The 14,206-nt window shown below is 47.3% G+C and overlaps 1 protein-coding gene across 8 annotated transcripts in view; it reads left to right on the top strand.

Annotated features, from left to right (window-relative positions):
* ALS2 (alsin Rho guanine nucleotide exchange factor ALS2) overlaps window positions 1–14,206 on the top strand; it is a 1,241,906-nt gene that overhangs the window by 1,152,848 nt on the left and 74,852 nt on the right. For all 8 annotated transcript variants that reach the window (XM_069615500.1, XM_069615498.1, XM_069615499.1 and 5 more), the window contains one exon: window positions 10,549–10,725. In XM_069615500.1, coding sequence (XP_069471601.1) covers window positions 10,549–10,725 — 177 coding nt within the window. The remainder of the gene's footprint in view (window positions 1–10,548; window positions 10,726–14,206) is intronic.

Raw genomic sequence — 14,206 nt, 5'->3', positions numbered from 1 at the left:
TCCCGCCAGGTCTGACCTGGCGGCTTTAACACCACCCGCCTGCAGGCGGAAATGGAAACACCGGCTCCGTCATAGACGGAACCAGTGTTTCCGTTGTCCCCATCCCCATGGAGTCCTATCGGACTCCATGGGAATAGGGACTTACACAATTCCGCCTCCGTAATGCCCCGGTAATCCCGGGAATCACAGAGGCGGAATGGTAATACGAGTCCGGCTGTATCCTGCTGGTTTTTCCGGCTCGGTTACCGCCGGACTTGTAATGAGACCCACTGGGTCTCATTCGGGGTTGGGTGGTCCAGTAAAAAAGTGCTGGTATCAGTGGATACCGGCACTTTACCAGACTGTCCGACTACGGGATCGCCGGTGGGGTACCTAGGTTACCTCCAGCAAAATGCTGGAGGTAAGCCAGGCGCCCTACCGGCCAAAAATGCCCTTGTTACCACCATCGGGCTCCATGAATGGGGATTTACACCGTACCGCCGGCACCCGTAATCCGGCTGCAATGCCGCCGGGGACCGGGTGTTAGGTAAGAATGAATGCAGTCCAACTGGTGTGGGACTACACAAGACTTATCGCTTGGTATTCAGTAACCCACCTTTTAATATAGGCCTGTACTACACAAGTTGGTAGTGTGACTGAGCAGCCAGGCTTATCTTAAGAGGGGTAATGTGAGCTGTAAAGCTGTACAATGAAATCAGTAAATAAGGTATCCAAGTAAACACTTACAGTTATATAATTTATTTATTTATACACAAAGATATTTAAAGCATTCTTTAAAAAGCAGTAACATTAATCCCAAGTTAAGATTCAATTCAAAAAGTGAACAATAAAGAATGGGAGTAATTCATTCATATGTTACACATTTTCCAGCACCCATAGGTGACGTCATTTGAGGTCAGTATAACACTTATTTTGTATCACCTTGGCAGTGTTGAGTTATTAAGGAAGGAAAGGTTAGGGTTAGATCAGAACAGACTGGTATTCTATAAAAAAAACAGTTAGATTCGCCCAAAGGGATGTAGACAGTCTTTTATCCCAGCATTAAAGTGTTCAACAATTTAAAACCTGTAAGCGAACAAGCCCTGCGAAAGCCAAAAGGGTTCAGAAGGAGGCTTTTAGGGAGCCAACACAGCCAAAGTCAATGGGCAGAGTCAAAGTTCTGATGCTCTTCTTCTTAGAAAAATGTTCTTAAATAGTCAATGTTCAAGAAGAAATCGCAGCAACTCAAGAGGAGTCACCGTTAGAAAGCACAAGCTGCAAGGCCAGTGCAAGTGGGTTGAGGTCAGATCAGAGTAGGGTTCAATTGCACTCCCAAAGGTAGGAAGCACCTCAAATGGCAAAAGGATATTATGCCCCAAGCCCCACAGTACCTTTGAACTGAAGAAGTTGTTCAGGGGGGGAGAAGAGAGAGAGAGAGAGAGAGAGAGAGAGAGAGAGAGGGGGGGGAAGAGTTAGAGAGGGGGGAGAGAAAGAGAGAGAGAGAGAGAGAGAGGGAAGAGGGAGAGAGAGCGAGAGAGAGAGAGATGTGAGAATGAATATATTCAGCAGCTCTTTGTGGTTTTGGCGCCTTTTTCCCAGCGCCAAAGAAGAACGAAAAGCTCTGGTTAGAAGTTCTTTGATCCCTCTGTCCTGTACTTTGGTGAGGGGGCTCTGGATGCGGATTGCCTGCTTCTGTAGGGTCCTCTGGAAGCCCACAAAGTTTTGGCCGGATTTGCACTTCGGAAAACAGTGTACTCACAGATGGTTGAGGTACCCCAGGTATTGGGATTCTGCGGCCTTGGAAAGTCACAGCAAGTCAGGGGTTGCACCAAAATAGAGTTTGTTTTGAGGCTGATTGGCCCCACTAGCCTAAGGGAGGAAGTCGTCCCATACAGGTCTTCCCTGTCAATTTGAAAACGGGGTCAGCACAGCTGAAGGGCTTTAACGGGCACTTCACGGTCCAGGAGGGTGCTGCTGGTATCTTCTCTGGCCTTCTGCTTCAGATGTTGTCCTCCAGTGGTCCACTCTGCCTCTAGACCCAAAAACCTCGTTTTTTATGCAAATCCCCATTCATTCACAGCCATTGGCTGTCAATCGAACAGCAGGGTGGCTATCCTCTAGGACAGCCAGCCCGGCCAATAGGAACTGGTTTCACTCAGACACATCTAGAGACAGGACAGGGAGGTTTCGGGACCCTCCCTCACTTCTTGCCTTTCTGGACACACTCGAGCCTGGGCGGGCTTCAGGGCTGAAGCCCACTAGAGGCAAAACAAACAGGACTCAAACCTGATTCAAACAACAGAGTAAAAGCCCAGAAGAAACTAACTGACAAGAAATGGCAAAAAAAGAAGACGGGGGCCATTTTGTGAAAATGGTCACCCTTGGGTGCTGTACTGCAGCTTGAGGTATTAGTCTGCAGATACATGTCACCAGAATGTCAAAAGAAACCACTGTCACCAGCCATTCAAGTGAGTTAGTGTAACACAATATTACATGAGGAATGGGTTAAAGTAGTTATTATGTAACCCCCCAGTACTCCACATAGGCTGGTGTCTGCTGGACCCATAAAGTAAAGGTAAGTAAGACAGGGGTCATCTTACTATGCCTGGGAACAGTAGTTCACCCAATAAAATGTAGTTAAACATTACAAGAAGTCCAAGGGACTTCTCAGTAGCATTGCACAAAAGGTGCTGTGTGTCACAATGCAAAAGCAGATGCCTATCGAGTTTACCAGACTCCATAAAACAGGAAGGAACACAGAAAATCATAGGGCCTCATTACGAGGCTGCCGGTAGCCGTACCTGTAATACAGGCACGGCTGCCGCCGGTATTCATTTTTTCCGGGGCCCACAAATGGGCAATTAACAGGTCATTACAGCCTTACCAGACCCGGTATTTGCCCATGCCTGGACGCTGGAAAAAATTCTTCCCCGTTCCCATTTCAACCCCATGGGGCTCAATGGGAATGGGGGGTCGGATGCACCGGCACTGTTTATACCGGTGCCGGTGCATCCGACATGCTGTGCTCGGGGGTGCCTTTCGTTCTGCCAGGTCAGACCTGGCGGAATGAAAGGAACCCGCGAGCACAACTTGGAGTTTGCCAGTCCAGATACAATGGTACCGACATGCTTACCGGTACTGTTGTATCAGGACCGGCATTCTCATAATGAGACCCATAGTCAGGAAAACACATGAGTGAGTAAGAAAAAAGCACCACTCGCTCAAGAGTAAACATTTAAAAGCCCTGAGTCAGGCAAAAGAGCTGGGGGTCTCCAAGGTTAAAGGGAATTGGCACAGAAATGCCGGTAAAGGTAAGTACCAGATGCCGGTATGCTGGCGGCTCTACCGCCAGGATACTGGCATAGTCGGAATGAGGCCCCTTGTCCCAAATTCTTGTGGCTCACGTTCTGGGTAAATGGATCGTATAACTGGATCTCTAGGACAGGTATTTTCACCGGCCAATCTTGCCTGATCACTGCTATTCGCTTCAGTTTGTAGCTGACAGCCAGCACTGGAATTCCGGGGTGTTAACCTTCACCTAACATCAGAATTAAGGGTCTTCACAAAGGTAAGGCCAGTCATGTCATCCTACTTGCATCTGGAAGCTGTGAAGGTGTTCCCCTACCTTGACGACTGACTGGTAAAATCATCCAGCCGGGAAGGGGTGTTTTCAGTGCTACAGACAATAGGGGTTTTGCAAAAGCCAGGTTTCCTATTTAAACCTCAAATAATTTAGTTTGGTCCCTTTCATGTGGCCGCAATTCATAGGTGTGGTGCTAGCCACAACATCGATGGAGACTTTCTCACCACTCAAGCGGTTTTTTCCAATAAAGTCGAGACTTGACAGTTTCAGTCCGAAAGCCACACTTACATTCCCAGTCCTTTTTGTGGTTGCTGAGGCTGCTTGTTCTGATGATCTCTTGTATTCGGCTTGTTCCTCAGGTGAAGCTTTGTATGAGGATGCTCCAGTGGCAGCCCAGCTTCAAGTGGAACCAGATGGTTGGTTTGTTGGACCATAGGCTGCAGGACTAGTACTGGTGGAAAAGGAAGCTGAGCGAGAGCTTTGCTCTCCTGGAGTTTCAGGAGCAGAACAGTCTGCATGCGTCCATAATAGAATGGAGGACCCATCTCATTGATCACGGCTTTCAAGAGAGGTAGTCAAAGAGAAAAAGGAAGCTCCACGTAAATCTATGGTTGTGTGCAATCTGCCTCGCCCAAGAGGCTTTTCAGTCACAACTGTAGATCAAAACGGTAATGATTCCGATGGACATCATGACCTGCATCCACTTTGTGAAAAAGTGGGGGAAGTTGACTCCGCTTTGTGCGTATGGCTGATTGCTGGGGGATCTTGGCCCAGGCATTACCCCTTGCAGGTCAGATCAGTGTGAGGGTTGACACTCCAGAAGAGAGCAGTTAGTATCACGAGTGATCTCTGCACCAGTTAATGGCGGTCTGTCCAACAGTGGCCTTTGTTTGTGACCCATTCGCCCCAAAAGTGTCTGCAGTACTTCTCCAGGGAGTTTCCTATGAGGGAATCTTTGGGTGATTCTCTCCTGACTCTAGACATTTACACTGATGTATATCTCCGCTCCGATCTTCCTGCTACAGATAATCATGAGGAAGTTACGATTATCATCTTTTTTTGTGGCCTGAGGTGGTTATGAGGGTCAGGTATGCAGACCTGCACAGCCTCATTCATTGGGTGTGTTGGAAGATTCCAGTCTTCCCGCCCTCTTGACCCAGGAATCGGGCAAGGTGCTTCTTCTGGAACTGAAGTGCCTTCAACTGTATGCCTGATTTCTGAACGCCTGGGGCTTCCGGTATATTTCTGTGAAGAGGTTCAAGGATCTTGTTGGCACCAGGCACCAGGCGGCAGTGTACATGGAAACTCCTGTATGTGCAGATGCTGCAATTGTTACCAGATTGACCCCTTTTCTGCCTGTCTGGGGTGCTGGATTTTGCACTTTCGCTAGTGAAGGATGGTCTGCAAGTCTTTATGGTAAGAGGTTACCTGGCCTCATCGTCTATCTTTATGCACAAGCCAGAGCAGGGTTCTTCAAGATCATCATTGTAAACTGTAAGCCAGTTTTTGAAGGGACTGAAGGTCCGTGACCCGCCCGTGCCGAGCATCCAAATCCAATGGGATATGAATCTTGTTTTGGCCCAGCTGGACCCTCCCTCTTGAGCCTATGCAGAGCTTCAACTTTTCAACACTGTTCTGACATCAAAAACTACATTTTGGTGGGTAGTACTTTGTCCAGGCAGCTAAGTGAGCTGCAGGCAGTGCCGGCTGAAAGGCCATATATTGTCTTTACCAAGGGCAAATGTACACTATGGGAGAAAAGTGCCTCTTTGCCAACAGTGTTAAGTGAATTTCATATCAACCAGGCAATACAACTTTCAACTTTCTTCCCCCTTCAGGACACTTTGCAGTCAAAGGGAAAGGTGCACATGTTCGATCCTAACAGGTCCTTGAGCTAGTACATCAACAGGTCGAATGAATTCCATATTGACAGGCTGCCGTTTGTGGCCTGCGGCTAGCATCAAGGGGTTGGCTGTGTCTGAGTAGATCATCTCCAGGTAGATTGAGATGCTAGAGGGGATTGTGACGCATTCCACCAGGGGTTGGATGGCTACAACTGCTTTCCACAGATGGATTCATATCCAGGAAATCTTCATGGGAGTGACTTGTTTGGCTCTGCACACATTTGCAAGGCACTATTGCCTGATTCAGAAGGTAGGGAAGGTAACTGAGGTCTTGTTTGCGAGATCTGTTTTACAGAAAATATTTGGTTGAGAACTCTGCCTATTCTACCTGGTACATCTGAGGCCCCGCCTTCCATATTTGTCAAGTATTGCTGGGTAAGTCTTTCTAATATATGGAATTTGCAGAGATGATAGTATACCTTACAGATTATGTTGGTTCTAATGGATAAAGTGTCTCCTCTGCAGATTCTCCCAGTCCTGTGGCAGGTAGTTTATTATTATTATTATTTTATTCTTTTTGCATTCATAGCCGCGCCCAAGACCCTCTGGTATCACAGCGCCAGTTACATTAAGTGCAAAGTGAACAGGTTATAGAGTGAAGGACAACGCATAATAGTTACAACATGTGTAAGGGAGTTGAAGGCATGCATTGGGAGAGCCGCACCTCATGGTGCGGGGACTAGATCAAGTATACAGGAACAGATAGGTAAAATGTAACATTGGAAAGCCTAACCGCATGGTGCGGTTGGCTAACTCACATATGCAGGAACAAATGGTTAAAATGCAACATTGGAATGCCTCGCCTCATGGTGCAGGGTGCTACATCAAGTATGCAGGAACAAGCAGCTAAACGTTTTGGGCGGGTGTGCAGGTATGTATACAAACATGACAAAATAGGTATGAGTGTACATTCTGGCAAAGTCTCGCCTCATAGTACAGGGGGCTAAATTGGGTATGTAAGCAAACACGAATGACAAAATAAGTATGAGTGCATTTTCTCGCACAGCCTCACCTCATGTTACAGGGGCTATTTCAGATATGCATGCTAATATGAGAGGCAGTGCAGCGAGATAGAGTAAGGTGGATGTTGCAGTTGCAGGTGCAGCCTTAGGATACAAGACTGGGGATGGGGAACATTATGGGCCTTTTACAAATCCAGCAATACAACGAAAGTCAGCAATACATCGAAAGCCAAGATGGGTATGTTTCGAAATATGCTGCTGTGCTAGTGTCCTTGGGACAAGTGGTGCCACTTATACCCTGGGAACCATCACTTGTGGTGGAGGCTGCAGGCTTATACCTTGTGGCACTGCGGGCGGGGGTGGCACCACCTGGCACAATGTAAGTGTGATCTGAAATTTCCCTGGGTCCCACTATGCAGTCTGAACATTTTAAAGGTAAGGAATTGTCAGAAGAGACCTTGTATCTATCAAAACCATTGTTACTTGTACGATATTTTCAATGGATTGCTTTTGTTTCGCAGATTCCTCATCAGATAGATATCCTTCCAGCGTCAGCTGCTCAGAAAAAAGTTTCAAGAGGGTGTGTAGTGGACCTCGACTCAGCAGTTGATCCATCGTGACTCGATGCGGCGGTCATCAACTCCGGACGTGATGTTGGTCGTCGTACATATACCACGTCACTACGCCCTGTACCTAATTTCCTTTTTTCTGCGCTCTCAATGCACTGCTCACTGGAACAACTCTTGTTAGAGAACCTTTTTCTTCATGAAATATTTGTCCAATTTGATGTGATTTTGCCAGAATGTCCGCTCCCAAGTTGTCCAGATTCAAACGGTGCAAGGACTGTAATTCCAAGATCTCAATCACGGACCCAAAGTGACTGCATGTGGTGCCTCAGCATCAGTCACATCACTGAGGATTACGGTCCTTGCATGAAAATGAATCCGAAATCGCTGCAGGAGAGGGCAGTGAAACTCAGGCTCAGTCAGTTCCAGTCGAAGTCTCCAGTTCGCTCGGCCACTCGTTCGCTGGAGCTCCATATGGAAGGGCCCACTCCTGAAAAGGAGGACAGTGTGATGAATCCTGCGCATTCATCATTGATCCCGAGCCTAAAGTCTCCGTCCCATGTGGAGAGATCTGCCAGTGTAAGACGGATGGAAACACTTGTGTATAGGCACCATACAAATGTCCAATAAATAAATACATATGGTTAAGCTGTTGCAGAGCCACAGAACCTTGCCAGCGGTTTCTTTCCTCTGCCCCTTAGCCTCGTCCATTTTTCTAGTACCAGAGGCCAGACTGCGAATGCGATCTCTACAGTGTCTGCTACGTGGTCAATGGTCCCAGTACTTCAGCACCTTATAGGACGTTCTAAAGATGTTCAAGTCCGTGGTCAGCGATCTCCCTTGGTGGGCCAGCGGCAAGAACCTGATGGTGGGGAACCTTTCTGGCCTCTGCGGCATCAGTTCAGGGTGGTCACAGATGCATCTCTGAAGGGTTGGCATGCTAACTGCGAGGATTTGCAGGTCAGCGGCCTTTGGTCAACAATGGAAACCCAGTGGCACATCAAAAGGCTTGAGCTGTGAGCAATCAGGTTGGCTCTGAACGCTTTTGTGCCCTCTCTCAAAGGGAAACTCGTCCTGATCATGACGAACAATACAGTGGCCATGCACTACCTCAAAAATCTGGGAGGTGTGTGTCCCACCCACCCCCTTTGCTGAGAGGTGATGCAGCTGTGGTTTCGACTTTTGGAGAACCACATCTGTCTCACCAGTTCATCTGGCAGGGACAGAGAATGGATTGGCATACACTCTGAGTAGGCATAACACAGTCTTACACAAGTGGGAAGTGTGCCAAGAGGTGTTCTTTTCTCAGTGGGGTAGCCCGATGGTGGATCTGTTTGCCACAGAGTCCAACAGAAAGTGCAAACAGTTTTGCTCGACGGAATTAATGATGAGTGGCGCACTGAGGGATGCGTTTCTAGTGGAGTGGGTCTTCGACCTCCACTATGCATTCCCTCCGATTCCAGTCATTTTGTGGGTTCTCTGGAGGTTGACAAAGTTCTGAGCAACCCTGATAATGTTCATCCCGGATTGGGCGAGGAGAACCTGGTACTTGGCCATCTGCCCACCTCTCCGGCTGCTTCATCGGCCAGACCTCCGATCTCAGCAGGAGGGTCGGGTACTCCACCCGAGCCTGGAAACCTTCAATCTACATGCGTGGCTCTTGAGAGGATGGGGTATGGTGACTGGGACCTCGCGTATGAGGTAATTGGGGTGGTACTGGCTGCATTCAGACCATCAACAAGATTGCTGTATGTGTACAGGTGGAGAAGATTTGAGGTGTGGTGCATAGAACTCGAGATTGACCGTATCTCTTGCCCCATCACTGCAGTGATGGAGTTCCTTCTGTCGTTGGCCTCTGCAGGCCTTCAGGTCGCTATAGTCAAAGGATACTTGGCAGCTTTGTATATTTTCAAAAGGTCTCTGATCAAGGGTCTTTCGTTACGAACGCGGTAACGGCCCAATTCCTGCAAGGCCTCGTAAACAAGTTTCAACCTGTTACCGTTGTGGTTCCACACTGGAACCTTAATTTGGTCCTAACCTTTCTTAAGTCAGCTCTGTTTGAGCCTTTGCATTCATGCTCCAATCATTTAATGATGTTGAAGACTGCCTTTTTGGTGGCGATTACATCAGCCAGGTGGGTTTAGTGAGTTACAGGCCCTGTCGTGCAAACCACCATTCCTTTGCTTTTTCTGAGAGAAAGGATCCCTTGGCGTACCACAAGGGTTTTTGCCCAAGGTCGCCTCAGAGTTTCATTTATCTCATAGCATAGCCCTTCCTGTATTCTACCTGCCCCCTCATCCCTCCAAGTACGAAGAGCGGTTCGGATCCCAAGAGGGCCCTTCGTTTTTATGTTGCGAGAGCATTAGATTTCAGAAAGACGGACCAGCTATTCATGGCCTTCTCTCTGTCCAGAAAGGGCATGCCGGTGTCCAAGCAAACGATATCCATATGGATAACCCCACAACGCAGGGAGAGATCTACCACCGTGCATCACAGCCCACTCTGCTCGGGGTGTGGCCTCTTCTTTGGCACTGCAGAGAGGTGTGCCGGTAAGGGACATCTGCTGAATGGAGACATGGTCGTCACTGCATACTTTTACCAAACAGTATTCCTCATCACCATCCCATCCAACCCCGCTATGAAAGTGCAGACAGTCGGAAACGGATTTATTTGTGAGAGGAATCAAGCAGCCTCTGTCAAGTGTATTGTATTCATGTGTGATCCTCTACAAATTATGATGGTTCTGTTGCTCATTAAAAAAAAAAAAGGTTAGGTTCTTGGTTTCATTTTTCTGTGCGTTGTAGATGTTTTCGAACAAATCTTTCAATTCTTCCTGTGCAGCAGCAGCTGAGCTTGGGGGGGAAATAGGGTGCGTAACTGAGGTACGGGGGCATAGTGAGGTGGTGCATGTACGATGACTGACATCACGTCCAGAGTCGACCTCCACATCGAATCAAGATGGATCGACGGCTGAGTCGAGGTGCACTACGCCCCCTGTTGAAAAGTTTTCTGAGCAGCTGACGCTGGAAGGAAATCTGATGAGGAATCTGCAGCAGAAGAATCAATAGAAAGAACATTACCGGTAAGTACCTTCTCCTGTGGTGTTCTTCTGGGGCATTACGAAAAGACCTGTGGGTGTTGTAAGTGTTCCAGATGCACTGACGGGTCATGTTTCCGGCCAACTTGCACATATCTGTCATCTGCCCTACACTCTTAAGTATTATCTACACTGATGCCACGGGCAGAGACATAGGTAGACCAGATGAGACTGTAATTTCTTATTGATTGCTGCTATCTGTGTGCACTAGATGCCTTATTAACACATCTTTCATAAGTACACATTTCAGACCTCATTTTCTTGGGACAAAGACCTCCAGTTCTCAAAAATGCTAATCGGACTCCATGGTGCACTGAGAAACGCCACACATTTAGCTTCTCCTTATAAAGCCTTTCTGAAGTGTTTTCAATGGTGGATCCTCGGTGCCTCTTTTGTTTCTGTCTTAGCTCTTCTGTGTGTAATATAATCTATGATGCTGCCTTCTTTTGTTTCTCAGGTATGTGGTGACAAGCTCTGGCCTGCTGCTTCCTGTACTCCTGCCGCGCCTCTACCCTCCACTGTTCATGCTCTACGCCCTGGACAGTGAGCGCGAGGAGGACATGTACTGGGAGTGTGTCCTGCGCCTGAATAAACAGACGGACATGGCCTTGCTCAGCTTCCTCGGCGTGCCCAGGTACATTTTGCCTGAAACCCTGGTGATGTTCAGTGTCATAGGGTTTGCTGTGCGAATGGACTGATATTTTATGACAATAATTGCTGTGGAGTGGTGGTGCAACACTCTGAATTAAATAAGACAAATGATATTTTGCCTAAAAAGACTGTTGGTTTTATTTTTCAGAAACCCTAATAGTGACAGTTGTAGCAGTGAGGATCTGGGATGGAAAGCTATTATCTTACTAAACACATGGGGTCCAAATCTTCGCTCTAGATTAGTTACAGTTGACTTGTTTAAAAAGTGCTCTCATGGCCCATGAACCACTTAATTAACAACCAACTCTCACTTTTTTCACCTCCTGCAAGGATTGTTGGGCAATTAAACAACCATGACCTGTTCGAAGTGGAGAATGGAGATAATCAGAAACTTGGCAAGAGTTGCGAGATGGTGTGTGATATCTGTGTGAGCACATGATGTAGGGCATATGCGCTCCAGTTGCTGATCAGACATTATGGTCTTTCAACACGACACAAAGCCATTTGTTAACAAAAAAGTGTGTGTTGATCTAGCCTGTGCCCAACAATTGATATTTTTACAAAGAACATTTTAAAGGGAATGTTGTTTTTAAGTCAATCGCAAGGTTAGTGTGCTGCAGAGTTCTTTTCTTCGGGAGGGTAGGACCTCAGGAAGCTTTATACAGCACTTTTTCATCTGAGTAAACAACACTTCATTACCATGGAAAACAATGCTATTTTGTCAATGGGCACTGCACTTTGAAGTGCAAACCTCAAGACACCTTTGAAGGACGATTCGCAGAATGCAGGGCCGATGTGTTTCTTTTTTCCCTTTTACTTTTGTGCTGCAGAATCCCAGGACACTGAACCTTTTTGTGGCCATTTTTTAAACATATTTTATAACAATGGTTTTCCCAGTTTGGGGGAATTTTTATTGTATTTTGGGGGATTTTCCTCCTCAACTTGCTTTTTTACAGAAAAAGCATTTTTTACCTCATGCTAAATTTTGGCCAATGTGCAGCACAAACCACTTAAGAGGCAAAACTACTGGCATGGAAGGTAAGGGCGAGAAGGAGATGGCACAAGGATATGCACAGGCTTAGTTTGCCTGTTCTACCAGTCATTGCCATGGCAATGGGTAACAAAGGGTTGCCCAGCTCACTACCATCCCAGCTCAAAACCTTGTCCATTGAGACTCTTTTTCGCCCTGGTGTCAATCAGCTAAAGGGGGAATTGCAGCTGATTAACACCAGGGGAAGCAAGCACTGGCAAACAAAATGCTTTTCTTTAATAGTCAAAGTAGAACCATTTCCATTGATCGCAGAATACGCTAAAGGAATCTGACATTTGGTAAGTATGTACTATCGGGGACCAAGCGACATCCCATTTTGTGTAATCCTCAATAACAAAAGCATTGATTTAGCAATAGCCTTTCAATGATTTCTATAATATTGTTGTTCCTCATCCCAAATGCCTACACTGGCATCTTACCTTAACCCTTTGCCCAGTCCCATCGTACATTGGGTCTTTCCAACTCTCCTTGTTTTACCTATCCTTTGCTTACCTGTTAGGAGGTTTTACAAAAGTACTCTCTGAGACAGCACTTGGGGAAAGGCCACTATCGGTGAACAGGGTTACACTAATTAGGTTTAGCCTGAACCACACAAGGGTTTGGTAGAATGGCGAGCAACCAGGCTTAGTCTAAGGAGGGAGGAGGGCTGTAGTGAGGTACAAAGAACTCAGAGCATACACTTAGTCCAAGAAAACACTGATAGACTTAGAAGTTATATTAAAAATAGTTATGTATTATATACACTTAGGCACACTGTTGTAACTGTCAAGTAAGTACTATAAGGTTCAGAGTGGCAAAGTCCAACGGGATCTCTTCTTGATTTGCAGGGAGGTACAAGTTTTGTTTTACAAGACAAGGAAATCAGGATGTTTCCGTGAAGGATTGCCCCAAGGACCAATGTGCTATTGCAGGATTAGAGTACAATGGATTGTCCACCCCACTGTGACTCTATGGAGACCTCGAGGGTGCGAGATGCAAGCTATCTGCAGCCCCCAAGGTCACAGGATCAAGCAAGCAGACTCCAGGTACGTTTTATCAGGAGCAGGACAGTACCTTCAAATGAAGAAGCAGTTGCTGCAGGACTGTTCCAGTGGTGAGGTGACAGCAGACCTGGTCACAAGGTTCTTGGTCTTGGTGACATAAGAAAGGGACTTTGGTGAATCTGCAGCAGCTCTCCTGCAGACAGATACCCAGCAAAGCATATTCGTGGTTCTGGTTTGTTGGCACCTTTTTCAGGCTTGGATGAAGGACGGTTGTCGCAGCGGTAGACTCTTCTCTGATTCTCTGTCCTCGTCTCTGGTGAGGTGATTTTGGGGCGCTGGATTGAGTCCTTGCAGGTTTAGGAGGATGCCCACAAAGTTCCAGGCGAAACCACGCTTCAGGCGATGATGCACAGTGATGCAGCACAGGTGCCCGGGTATTGGTGAATTGCAGGCTCTGGAGGCTGCAGCTCTTCCAAGGATGGTGTAAATTGTAGTTCATCTTGGGACTGGTTAGGCCCATAAGTTCAAGGGAGGAGGTCTTATTCAGATCTTCCCTGTCACTTAGAAGTTGATGTCGGCACAGTAGCGGTTACTTAGCAGGCTCTAGCGGTCGCTGGAAGTTGCTGGCAGTGTCCTTCTTTGTTCTTCTTTGGAATCGTCTGTTCCAGTGGTCGACTGAGTTTCAGCTCCAGGACCTCAGAATCTATCTGAGTCCACCAATCATGACCCATGCACCATTTACGCTTGTTGAGGGGGTGGGCGGGCAGGGGGAAGTCCAATGGGGATAGCCAGCTTCCAGTTTGAACTGGTTTCAGTCATGCACACTGCAGGACAAAGGACAGGGGAGTTTCAGTTGCCTCCCCCACTTCCTGTCCTGCCAGTCTCAGTCCCTCGGAGAAGCTATGCAGGCTTTCCTTGGGAAGCCCAGCAAAGACAAAGGGACCAGAGAAACGTTCCCTGTAAGTTGCGCGCCTGTGCAGCCGCGCACCTTTGATTGGGAAGCTACGCATACTGCTTATTTTACCGCACACTTGCTCCAATCATTATATGTATATATTTTTTTACAATTATTTTTTTTTTTTAAACAAAATATTTTTCTGGGGGATCCCGTTGGCTGGGCTGGTAATGTGCCAAACTAGGGTCTGAACTAGGAGGAGGAGGGCCCTGTCAGCAATCAGCATGAGTCTGCTTCTTGCTCAATGCAAGCATTGTAGCTTTGGTTTCTAGGGCTTCAGGAGGGTGCCTGCTGGGTGGAGGAGGTGGAGTTTGCCTGAGCCCAGCCAGACTGGAACATTCCAGAATCCATTCTTCTCGACGCACGTGTAACCTCACTGTCAGACAGTTGAGCACCGCTCCATTCGAGCTCAATATAAAATTCTGTTGCCAGTGCTGTGGCAAGGATTTTAAAGGTGAGTGAGCAGTCCCCACAC

The sequence above is a fragment of the Ambystoma mexicanum genome, chromosome 9 (genome assembly GCF_040938575.1).
Source record: "Ambystoma mexicanum isolate Mex_15411 chromosome 9, UKY_AmexF1_1, whole genome shotgun sequence".
Classification (NCBI taxonomy): domain Eukaryota; kingdom Metazoa; phylum Chordata; class Amphibia; order Caudata; family Ambystomatidae; genus Ambystoma; species Ambystoma mexicanum.
Note: the sequence above shows the minus strand (reverse complement) of the source record. Positions and strands in the feature narration are given on the sequence as shown.